Source organism: Enhydra lutris, unplaced genomic scaffold (assembly GCF_002288905.1).
Source record: "Enhydra lutris kenyoni isolate GAN:26980312 unplaced genomic scaffold, ASM228890v2 scaffoldscaffold58, whole genome shotgun sequence".
Classification (NCBI taxonomy): domain Eukaryota; kingdom Metazoa; phylum Chordata; class Mammalia; order Carnivora; family Mustelidae; genus Enhydra; species Enhydra lutris.
Window position 1 is genome coordinate 232,518 of NW_019154142.1, and position 12,968 is coordinate 245,485.

Consider the following 12,968-nt stretch of genomic DNA (forward strand, 5'->3'; position numbering starts at 1 on the left):
ACCTTGGGTCCGAGCCGACTGGTGGCTACCGGGACCTTCTTCACTGAATGATTTCAAAGCCGCCCTCCAAATGGCAGGGGCTCACAGAATCACACTTCCAAATTTCTAGCCCAGGGACTCCTAGCGTGGAGAACCCGGTGTTAGGATCAAGACTCTAACAAGCCACAGTTGTAAGGAAGTACGGTTCTGTGACAACCGGTATTACTGAAAGTTTGTTAGAGTAATTTTCACCCTCTAAAAAAATAAATGTTAACAGAGTTGAACTTTACGTATTAGATAAAATTTACTGCCTATACCGCATCTAAGAAGGTAAGTGGATGAAATTCAAGAAACTATTCATACTGGGAGATTTATAATTGTGGCTACCCCTGCTTACCAAAAGCCATGGGTTCTGTTTGAATCTGTAGATGAGATCATGGATTTTGGACCCCAAAAATGGCCTCTCATTTTTATTTATGACAAATATTTATTATCATATTAATATAAGAATTAACATTAAACTTCCACAGTGATTAAGAACACAGGATTGTGAGTCAGAGAGGGCCCCTGAAGGAATCATAAACATGATGATTGAGATTAACATTTCTGATGGGTTTAGATGATTTCCTGCTCAAGGGAAGAAAGGCAAGCCTATACTATTAGCTCTTTGATACTTTTCTCTAAAATGAACTGATCACCTATGTTTAACCTGACTGGTGGTTGATTTTGGCTGTTTCGTCTGCTGTTCTAGAGTCTCAGGCCATCAGAGATCGTATCTTTACTTAGGTCTAGTTAATAATGTTGGTTTAATTATTGTGATTTAACAATTCCAGACACAAGATGAATTAATTGGCCATACCTCTCTGTTTTGGTCAGTCTGCATATTCCTATAAATGGCAGATTTTGAACCAAATTAGACTTAGCATTAATCTGACTCCTACAGTCAGCTTTATAGAACTCTCATGGTTGTTTATTTAGGATAAGTGAAATTACTACTAAATAATTACTTCATACCCCTAAAGGGAGTCAGAAATGGTTGCATATTAATATATTTACTTCATCTGTGACAATAGTTTTAAAAAATGTTGGTTAAATTGTAACCGCTTATAACTCTATTAATATTTTTTTCTTCTTAATTGTTTAAACTAAAAAAGAATAATGAAGAGAAGCAAATCAAAACACAGAAACATATTTTGGAATTGAATACACATTTCAATAGCTTGAAAAGACATCAAGGATTAATGATTAACCAGTTCCCTGTAATTTTTATTTTAATTTATTGGATGCCAACAATATACTTGGCAGTACTTTAAAAAGGAGATCCTGGCTTCTCTTTCTGGGCTTAAAAGATTAAGGCAGGAAAAATTACACAGTTCTTTTATTATCAAAGTGAAACTGTCAAATACTGTCAAACACTTTTAAACGGTTTTGGAAATTTAGTAACAACTTTGCTATTAGAAGATTATAATGCTCCATTTACTAAAAGCAAACATTTTCCTACTTTTATTTATCTCTTTGCTGTGATTGCCAGGGTAACCCAGTCTACATTTTGTGCTTTTTCTCTTTATAGGATTTCAAAAATTATGTAAATCAAAACATGACCATCTATGAAACAGTGGGAGCCCAGGACATCTCTAACACAAGAAAACCAAAAACTGCCAACAGTAATGAGCTCCTACACGTAAGAATATGTTTCTAGCAGAGCCTCCAAAGCTGCAACAGGAACCGAAGCTGAGCTGGTGGCATATGGAGAAGGGGTTACAAAGTGCTTTACGTAGTTTTTCTTTTTAAATGCAGAAATCTAGCACACGTTCGCCCTGGGTATAATTTATTTTTAAAGGAAGCCCAACATGTCCTACCAGAGAAATTCCGTGTGAAGAGTACACCAGCGCTGCCCTTTGGATGGTGTCCCTGGACCTTCCGTCACACGGTTCCTCCTGATCTGGTCAGCAAGCCAGTTGCCACTGCCGTTACGCATGACAAATTTATCCAGGAACACTAATTGGCTTTCTGGACCATAAAACCAGTTGTAATTGGAGTCTGCAATAGCCACAGTTCTTTGAAACCCTGGGGAGAGAAGTTTGACAGAATGAAGATATATTTAAAACTGCACGCTCCACTGAAGACCTAACCAATGATTTCCAATCCTGGTTGCAAATTAGAATCGATTGTGTACCTTGAATTAAAAAAACCCAAAAGCATGACATCCACGTTAAGGAGACCCAGTTAATGAGACCCAAACCAGTCAATGAGACCTCTGACCTGACCTCTTTCACAAATCTTGTGTGCAAGTTTGTATTTGCTATGTGGCAACTTATCACTGGAAATGGAAGTGCCACAATTCTTAATGCTCCTGTATGCCGCCCACCTTCCTCATTTTCCAGTGTCCATGCTATGTGACATCATATCTGCAGAGACACAGAGGTTCTCCTGTGGAGCACGGTGAGTTCCTGAACCTGGACTGAGCTCTCGCTGTCTTACCAACTATCCCATATTCTACACCAAGATGATGACATAAGGTGCTTCAATGTGGCATCCAATAAAGTGGAAGTTATAAGGCTTAAGGGAGACACTGCATTTCTAGGAAGAAACTTTTTCTTAAATATGTTATTTATTTGACGGAGAGAGCAAGAGACAGAGCAGAAGCAGGGGGCGAACAGGGGAGGGAGAAGCAGGCTCCATGCTGGGCAGGGAACTCCATGTGGGGCTCAATCCCAGGACCCTGGGATCATGACCAGAGCCAAAGGCAGACACTTAACTGACTGAGCCACCCAGGTGCCCCCATATAGGAAGAAAACTTAATTCCCACAGAAGATCCCGCTAATATATACACTGCTGCGAGTTAAAGAAAGAAAATGCAGGGGCGCCTGGGTGGCTCAGCGGGTTAAGCCGCTGCCTTCGGCTCAGGTCATGATCTCAGGGTCCTGGGATCGAGCCCCGCATCGGGCTCTCTGCTCAGCAGAGAACCTGCTTCCTCCTCTCTCTCTGCCTGCCTCTCTGCCTGCTTGTGATCTCTCTCTGTCAAATAAATAAATAAAAAATCTTTAAAAAAAAAAAAAAGAAAGAAAATGCAAAGATCATATGGGAATGGGTCAGCAAAACAAAAGCAGGTAAGACTGGACATACTCCAGTTTTTCGTGAAAAAGAATAGGAGACAGCTTGAGCCAGACAGGAATAATCATTACTAGAATAGTCATTGAGGGGGAAAAAAAAGGGAGAGAGAGAGAGAGAAAGGTTGTTAAGAATAGACTGACTTTTAACACACAGTCACTTCTAAAATGATACCATGACCATATTTACATAATTTACAGCTAATGTTTTTCCTCTGCCAGTTTAGTAAATGCTATTCCAAGTAAATCTTATGATAAAATGCAATTTCCTGAATCTTCTAGTAATCTGTGAATTCCCTGAAAGCAGATATGTTTTATTTCTCTTTGAATCCCCTATCTGGAACAGTGCCTGGCACACAGATGTTCAGTAACGTTTTGTTGGATTAATTGACAGAAATACAGGAATCCTCCTCGCGGAGGTGTTCCTCCTGTCCTTTCCAGTTCTGAATGCAGTCACAGACACAGCTCACAGCCCTGATATGGCCGGCTGTTCGATCTCAGATCCAATGACAAAGCACTGAGACCTCTTCAAGGTCCCTGGCCTTCAATGGCCTTTATCAAGATAAGCTACAAAACAGGCCTCTCCTGCATATCTACGAATAAGCAATAAAACAATGGGGTTCTGAAAGTTAATTCTCAACTAAACTTTAAGAAGCTTATCATTCTTTTGCTCTGCAGTATTTTTTGGATACCTAATCAAATAATGGAGATTCTATTCAGCCCTGTGTACACAACCAGAGCAAAAAGATTTAAAGACTGGATTCTTTAGTGTAGGGCTAGAATCACCATCTAATAATTACATTTCACTGGCGGGGGGGTGGGGAAGGTTCCCCATCCTTTTTTCTTTTTCCTTTTCAAATTTTTATTTAAATTCTAGTTAGTTCACCTACAGTGCAATACCGATTTCAGGAACAGAATTCAGTGGTGCATCACTTACATACAGCACCCAGTGGTCATCACAGCAAGTGCCTCCTTCATACTCATCCCCTATCCAGCCCAGCAGCCCCCACCTACTTCCCTCCACCAACCCTCAGTTTGTTCTCTGTCTTTGAGTCTTTTATGGCTTGTTTCCCTCTCTTTTTTCTCCCCTCCTCACTACCCATAAGTTCACCTGTTTTGTTTCTTAAATTCCACATATGAATGAAATATATATTTGTCTTTCTCTGACTGACTCATTTCACTCAGCATAATATGCTCTAGCTCCATCTATGTCATTGCAAATGGCAAGATTTCATTCTTTTTTTTTCTTTTTAATATTTTATTTAAGTTCAATTAACATATAATGTATTATTGGTTTCAGAGGTAGAAGTCAGTGATTCATAAATCTTATATAATACCCAGTGCTCATTACATCACGTGCACTCCTTAATGCTCATCACCCAATCACCCCATCTCCCTACTCTTCTACCCTCCAGCAACCCTCAGCTTGTTTCCCAGCTTTAGTCTCTTGCAGTTTTCCCCCCTCTATGATTTCATCTTGTTTAATTTTTTCCTCTCTTCTTTTTTTTTTTTTCATTCTTTTTGATATACACCACGTCTTCTTTATTCATTCATCAGTCAATGGCCATTTGGCCTCCCTCCATAGTTTGGCTACTGTTGATAGTGCTGCTATAAACGTCGGGATGCACGTACCCCTTAGAATCATCATTTTTGTGTCCTTTGGGTAAATACCTAGTAGTGCAGTTGCTGGGTGGTAGGGTAGCTCTATTTTTAACTTTTTGAGGAACTTTCATACTGGCTTCTGGAGTGGCTGTTGGTTGCATTCCCACCAACAGTGTGAGAGGGTTCTCTTTTCTCCATATTCTTGCCAACACCTATTGTTTCTTGTGTTGTTAATCTTAGCCATTCTGACAAGTATGAGGTGATATCTCAGACTTTTGTTTTTCCCCGATGACAACTGATGTTTTCATGTGTCCGTTAGCCATCTGGATGTCTCCTTTGGAAAAATGCCTATTCACTTCTTCTCCCCCATTTCTCAACTGGATTATTTGTTTTTTGGGTGTTAAAAAAAATTCCCATCTGATGAAAATCTACCTCCTAAACTTTTTCTAACATCTTAGTCCTGTTTAGAAACAAGGAGAGTTTTAAGGCTGTCCTAGAAATCAAAGTGTTCTTAAATCATATACATCTTTTTTTAGAGCTAGTTCTCTTAGAAGATTGAGCTACATGGCAACAAGGAATTTGAAGTTTTGTAGCAACTCATTTTTTGATTTTTTATATTTTATATTATGCATTTCACTAAACTATTTAAAGAAAATATTGAAGCTCCAACAAATATGTAGGCATAGTCTTTCATTTTGAATATCTATGTAGCTTGGAAATAAAAACTAAAACCTAAAAAACAAGAGGATCAATTTGGGATTGCATGTAAAGGAAAATGAACATGTAACCATAAATGTTTACATCTTGTTAAGATTCAAGAAAAGGAAATGTTATTTTTGCAGATGAATCAGAAAAATACAAAGTTATTTGTTTTGTGAGCTATTTCAAATATGCAAAAAATAAACACAATAATATTTTGAAAATTTTTTTTTAAAGATTCATGAAAAGGAATTAGTATATGTACCCAAGTTTTACATCTACAAAAATAAAAGTATTGTGGGGGCTACGAATTATATTTGATCCATTACGCTCTGAGTTTTACAGTACATAAATCACAAATCCTCACAGTAACTTCCCAAATGTTCTGGTTAGATACAACTCTTGCATTCTTCTTAGATTTTTTATAAAAAAATCCCTTTCATCTCGACATGACTCGAACCTCACATTTCTTTTCCTGGTCTGACCCATTTTCATAATCGGAGAAAACTATCATAGTTAATTGCTTTCCCAATTCTGATTCCTCACTATACCTGGAAGGATGGTTCTGTACATAAATGCAAAGTGTTGTTTAAGCCACGGGTGGCCAAAGTGGTTGATGTCAAAGTGCCTCTGAACAAGAAACATATACTGGAAGAGTGATCTAGTGGTGTAGCTGCCGTAGGCAACGCCTTCGTAGAGGGAACCATCTGTCACCTCTCGGAGCAAGACCAGAGACTTCTCCATGATGGTCAGAACTTGTTTGGTCCATAAGTAGGCTTCTTGAAGATACCCTGCAGAATGAAAACACATGGAAACACTGACTCTGGCTATAAGGAAGCATAAACAAAATTATGAGCAAAAAAATCCTCTGAGTTATCTGACTTCAGTACAAAGAGCATTTTGTAAAACTCTCACTTATCAACATTATAAATAACATTCTGCTAATTCAGGGTTGTGTCGGGTCCATGATGTAAGTTAAAAAGTTCTTGAATACAAGTCATTTATTAAATGAAGATAAACCCTGAAATGAGCTTCAGTTTCCAATCTTTAATTTGAAACCCCATCACATCTAAGATTACAAACTGCATGTAACTTTGTGTCTTCAAGAAAAGATCTGTGTATTAAGACTTTTATTCAATTTTTCTAAAAACTACTACTTGAAAATATTTTGGAAGCTTATCACTTCATAAAGCTTGCACCATTAGTTCAGAGGATTTTTAATAAGCTGCAAGTACTATAAAGGCTAAGCAGATAGTCTTTGATCTGTTCTGTCATTAGAGGAAGATCTCTCATCCTTTATGTGCCACAGGATTTCACAAGGCAGCACAGTGGGTCAGAGACACCACTGGAGTGACACTCTGATGGTAAAAAATATCAACTGGGAGTCCTGAGTCTACCAAAAAGGAGCTAAAATTTTGTTCAAGAGCTTTAACCCATCACATTTTTCTACTTCTGCAACTGAAAATTAAAGGCCTTAAAATTTTAATGAAATACTTTTGACTCAAAAATGCTAGCTCCCTATAAATTCTTGTGACTAGCATTAGGTAACAATCGCAACTCGCCTTTCTAAAACATTTGCAATTTACACAGCACTGAACACAATCTTACTTAATCCTTTTACCAATTCATTTAGGCATTATTGCTCCAAAATTACAGAAAGCTTGACTTGTTCAAGATCTCTGACACATGACTAAAAATGATCAGAACTTTGATCTGAACCTAGGTCTTTAGATTTCAGCTTTGTTTTGTTCGTTTTTTTGTTTAAAAACATACAACCAGTGAGGGTAAAAGTAAGCTCATCGTCTCCCGGTGTGCATAGAATCTCATTGCTTTGCTCGCATAGACGTGTGTGATCACCAGTGCTGAACACTACCATGGCCTACCACGTGTGTGCTGGGTGTGAGGGCTTCCAGGGCCCCTGGGACCACCAGATCCCAGCCTAAATCCCAGGTGCCAGGCTCTAGACCTGGCTCCCACCTCCTGAGGGAAGCACTGTTGGGCTCCACCTGGAGAGGTGACTGTGAATCGTACCCCAACTCCTCCTGTCCAGCTGTACACCTGCCAGGCCAGTCTTCTGGAGAGTTTTTAGTTTCCATTCTGTAATCATTAGGGTTTAGAGTTCTAATCATCTTCCTCTTTTTCTTCTCTGTATCCTCCATCTCTAACCAGACTCCACAATGAGATACCTAAAATCAAGCCTGCTGGGGCGCCTGGGTGGCTCAGTGGGTTAAGCCTCTGCCTTCAGCTCAGATCATGATCTCAGGGTCCTGGGATCGAGCTCCTCGTCAGGTTCTCCGCTCAGCGGGGAGCCTGCTCCCACCTCTCTCTGCCTGCCTCTCTGCCTACTTGTGATCTCTGTCAAATAAATAAATAAAACCTTAAAAAAAAAAATCAGGCCTGCTACTTACTGCTCCCTGATTATCACATGACCTGGTTTTTCCTTCTTTCCCCCCTTCCCCACAAAGACAATCCTATTTGGGAGAGATGAGGCAACGTCTACCTTTGTAAACTTCGAATCTGTCAGTATGAGGCACTGATACTCTTATTGCATTTCAGTTTTAGTTAACATACAGTGCAACCTTGGTTTCAGGAGTTGATGTTGTTACTGATGTTTTGCCCTGGGCTCGCCCACCATCCATACCCCTTGCTGGAATGTTCATTTCTTCACTTATCCAGACTTACCTATATTTCAAAGTTCTGTGAACCTTCTCAAACTCACATAAAAAACACGGCTCTCCTGAATTCAAACTTAACACCCTCAATCAGGATTTAACCAGAGTTTCATGAAAGCTTTTCCTTCGTTCTCTGGTGCTGTTGTAACTACTGCGTGTTCATGTAAACATTTCACAACTGGCTTCCTTCCCACTGATTTGCAAACGGCTCATGTGTGATCCTGTGGTCCCTGATCCTTGAGCCTGAGAGAGAGTTAGCAGAGCAGAGAGAACATTCTAATTCTCCCCCTTTTGAGATTTTGTGGGAGTCCCGTGGGAACTACTGGTACACTAAGCTATGCCAGCATCTGTGAGGCCAGTCTGGAGAAGGTGGGATTTGTCGAAACAGCCTGTGAGGAAACTCCTAATGGTGGTGTGTTTGCCAACAGAGCCAGGACGGCGAGCCTGGCTGGGGATTTCACCTCTTCTGTCCAGTCGTCTTATGAATGTGTACACTGCCTGCGTGAGAGTTCTAGAAACGCTATCTCGCTGAGCAACCCGTAACCTTCGTCAGGAAATAAAAAGTACAGTACTCGCAAACTCCTGTGAGAGGAGCACTACACCTTTTGACCCAACCTGAACTGGTATTTTTTTTTTTTTAAAGATTGTATTTATTTATTTGACAGAGAGAGAGATCACAAGCGGGCAGAGAGGCAGGTAGAGAGAGGCGGAAGCAGGCTCTCTGCTTAGTAGAGAGCCTGATGTGGGGCTCAATCCCAGGACCCTGGGATCATGACCTGAGCCAAAGGCAGAGGCTTAACCCACTGAGCCACCCAGGCGCCCCCTGAACTGGTATTTTTGATGCCTGCAGAGTATCTGGAGCAATCTTATCTACCACAAAGAATGAAGAAATAAGCTCTTTTCCTGCTACTAAAGAACTCAACATTTATATAAAGAAACAAGACTACGAGGCTGACACCCAACGCCCTGGCTGAGAGCCAGCTTGTCCTGGGTTCTTTCCACCATTTCATGAGGGTGTCTTTTCACAGGCCTTGGGATTTATTTACCAATAAATAAATACTTTGATATTTGTTTATTGACTTGATATTTTGTGTTTTTATCTTTTATTTTTTATTTTGCATTTTGATCTTTTAAATCCTGTTTATTCTTGTGAGAATAGGGGGCAAAGGGAGCCAAGATGAAACTTGGCTCTCTTAAAATTTGCCTTAAATCACTATAAATTGAATCTCTATTCTAAGAGAGGCAACAAAATATAGTGGAAGGGGAGGGCACTCTGAGTTTGGACAAAACTGGGTCCAAATCTGATACCTTATATGGCTGATGTGACAAATAAAATAGGGACAAGGAATAACACATGCCACATGCTCAGTTAATATTAGTTTCTTTTCCTCTAAGACTAATTAAAAGTGATGGCTGGCTGATGATTTACAGGCCTGTACCCCTGGGATAAATAATACATTATATGTTAATAAAAATAGTTTTTTAGGGACGCCTGGGTGGCTCAGTTGGTTGAGATGCTACCTTCGGCTCAGGTCATGATCCCAGCGTCCTGGAATCGAGTCCCACAATGGGCTCTTTGCTCAGTGGGGCGCCTGCTTCTCCCTCTGCCTGCTACTCTGTCTGCCTGTGCTTGCTCTCTCTCTGTCTCTCTGACAAATAAATAAATAAAATCTTTAAAAAAAAATAAAAATAAAAATAATTTTTAAAAAAGTGATGGCTGGTTGATAAGACAAGAGAGAATGCTAGACTTGAGGAAATCTGATGCTAGATAATCCACAAAATGCATACTAATTCTTGTGGGGAAGTAGAGTTCTGTCAGATTTTCCAGCCCCAAGTATAGGTTTAATATCCTAATAATTCACTGTGATCTTAGGGCTGCTTTTCTTAAATACAGTCTAATTTAATCATGGGCAGACTTTTAAAGGTGTTGTAGTTAAATCAGAATTACAGGAACAGAGACAATGTAGTATCAGCAATTATGTAATACATTAAAGCAAAATAGTTACGTGATCCACAAAAGTCACTTCCAGGGGCTGCCTGGGTGGCTCAGTGGGTTAAGCCGCTGCCTTCGGCTCGGGTCATGATCTCAGGGTCCTGGGATCGAGTCCCACATCGGGCTCTCTGCTAGGCAGGGAGCCGGCTTCCTCCTCTCTCTCTCTCTCTCTCTCTCTCTCTACTTGTGATCTCTCTCTGTCAAATAAAATATTAAAAAAAAAAAAAGTCACTTCCAAATTTGACCTAAATGATCCAGATTGGTTGTTTTAGGTCCTTAGAGAAAAAAAATAGCGTTGTAATGACAGACATCTGTGTGCAAAGGAAGATTCATTTCAAATAATAAACTACTCATTAAGCTTTTAAAAACTCCATTTACCCAGGATGGCTATGTTCACTGTCACATTGATTGGGGCAATCAAAAGCCTGACTTAAAAAACCTGCAGGCTGATATAAGTAGCAGAAATGAGGAAGAGATGTCTCTCAATTGTCTAAGAGACGCCCTGGTATTACTTCAACTCATGAGCTCAGTTAGGATCCAAGTACGAACGCGTACTAAGGCTGGTATAAAAATGCTCTGCGCACAAGGCAACTAGGACCAGCGCTGGCTTGGACATTCCCTCGGCTGGGTCCACACACACCTTGATTCATCAGGACCAGGCTTCCCGTGAGCAAGGCCATGCAGTTGGTGGGCTGATGATTGTGCAGGTACTGAAACCCCCATCCTCTCCTGTAGGACGTTTCATACATATATCCCGAGACGTTGGCAATCACTTCAAGAAACTTCTCCTGTTGTGTCTTACTCAAGTAGTTGTACAAGAAGTCGTAGGCAGTGGCGAAACCAACCAGGGAGTGAGCAAGTGGGACTTCATCCCAAGGAGCGTCTTTGACCAGCCTGCAGAGGGAAATCAACCACGTGAATGAGTGCAACACTTTCAGAGCTTTCGTCGCACTTTTCAAGTGTCCGTTTCTCAGAAGGAAAGGGCACAATCGAAGATACAATCCAAAGGGTTGAATGCCTCAGAATTAGCTGCCTTCCACATTAGACACAAGCATAAAGCTTGTCCCATGGGAAAATTACATAGCGAATGCTTTTTTTGGGTTTCTGGCAACATCAAGAGATGCTGAGAATTTTTCCTTTTGATTTTTTACTCTTGATGGGAGGTAGACGACTATGTTCAAATAGATCTAAAGCACAAAACTTGTGCTTAAGTGGCAGGGCAAAATTCTCGGGAATATCCACCCAACTAGTACTCACCCTCCTCTTTTTACAAATAGTAACAGGGTCTCAGTTCTGTTCTCACGGCTACTTTGGCAAACCAGTGGAACACATATATCCCATCTTATTTCCCACAGGCTGGTCAAGGTGCAGGTATCCTGGCCTCGAGTTTATGACCTCTCAATCTGGACAGACCCACTTGGTCAAGGCCATGATGAGGAGGGTGGCTAAAAATCTGGTGTGAGTGAAATGAGCTGATTCTAACTCTGATTTCTACATCTTGTTCTTTCTCATAAGATGAACTACACTGCCTTTAAGGTTCTTTGAGTATCTTTCAGAGAAGTGTAAAAGCTGACCTGTGAAGTAGACACCATTTTTCTAGGAAGCCAAGTTTCTGCTTGGCTGGCAACATTATTCTGTAAGTGGTTTTACAGTGTGTGGCCTGCATTATATAGGAAGCTTAGATGGGATTTTTCACAACCACAATTCTATGGAACTATCTAGAAAGCCCTCGCCAAGTGCTCAAGATGTATTTGAGTAATCTCGAGGACAGGAACACCCATGAAGAGTGTGCTGTACAGATGGGAGGTATAAGAAAACTCAACTAGGGATTAACTGAAAGCTTGCCTCTTGACCTCTGGGCAATCTCATGAAGCCTCAGCCTCTTTCTCAATTCTTTTAAAATGCATAAGCTAGAATACGAAGTGATATAAGGAAATCTGTTACTTTGACATGTAGCTATCTTTACAGATTTTTTTAAAAGGTTCTTATTTATTTATTTAAAGATTTTTTAAAATTTATTTGACAGAGATCTCAAGTAGGCGGAGAGAGAGAGGAGGAAGCAGGCTTCCCACTGAGCAGAGAGCCTGACACAGGGCTCGATCCCAGGACCCCAGGACCATGACCAGCTGAAGGCAGAGGACTTAACACACTGAGCCACCCAGGTGCCCCAAAAAGATTTTTTAAATTTTTATTTATTTGACAGACAAAGATCACAAGTAGGCAGAGAGACAGGCAGAGAGAGAGAGAGGGAGAAGCAGGCTCCCCGCCGAACAGACAGCCTGATGCGGGGCTCAATCCCAGGATCCCAAGATCATGACCTGAGCCAAAGGCAGAGGCTTAACCCACTGAGCCACCCAGGCGCCCCTCAATACAGATTTTTTAAAAAAATTGTTATCTCTGTCCTTTATTACAGCATCAAAAAACAAGATTTAATAGCAGAGCTAGTACAACTATAATTTATGTTGTGATGAACATAAATAATAGTATCTGTGATAAGGATAATACGATATGCAAATATCTGTACCTACCTATGACAAAGTTACACATTCTCCCAGTATCCCTCTAGGGGTCGCCTACGTTCATGATTTGGAAGAAATGCTAAATTTCATAAACTTAAATTCCATGAAATAGCATTTCAATAAGAAATGCTAAAATTCATGCAATTTAGGATGCTGTGTTTCTCCCATACAAACCCCATAGATCCCAGGACAAGAATACTTAAAAATGTTCTGAGAGACCACCTCCTCTAGACTCTATTCCTCTTTTAGGAGTTTTGTATGGAAAATGTGATTTTAGTGATGCCTTCTGTGGTCACCCTGCAGAATTTCAACATTACTCTCCGACTGACAGCGTCTCATTTCCCTTTCTCACTTTTTTGTCCTCTTAAGTGTTTGTGTGTGTATATGTATATGT

The 12,968-nt window shown here is 40.4% G+C and overlaps 1 protein-coding gene across 1 annotated transcript in view; it reads right to left on the minus strand.

The window, feature by feature from the left end:
• The window catches only part of LOC111158324 (dermatan sulfate epimerase), an 86,218-nt gene that overhangs the window by 2,899 nt on the left and 70,351 nt on the right, over positions 1-12,968 (minus strand). Inside the window, exons 3-5 of the mRNA XM_022520300.1 lie at positions 10,696-10,949; positions 5,942-6,181; positions 1,839-2,046 (exon numbers count right to left, since the gene is read on the minus strand). Of these exons, the coding sequence (XP_022376008.1) occupies positions 1,839-2,046; positions 5,942-6,181; positions 10,696-10,949 (702 nt within the window). The remainder of the gene's footprint in view (positions 1-1,838; positions 2,047-5,941; positions 6,182-10,695; positions 10,950-12,968) is intronic.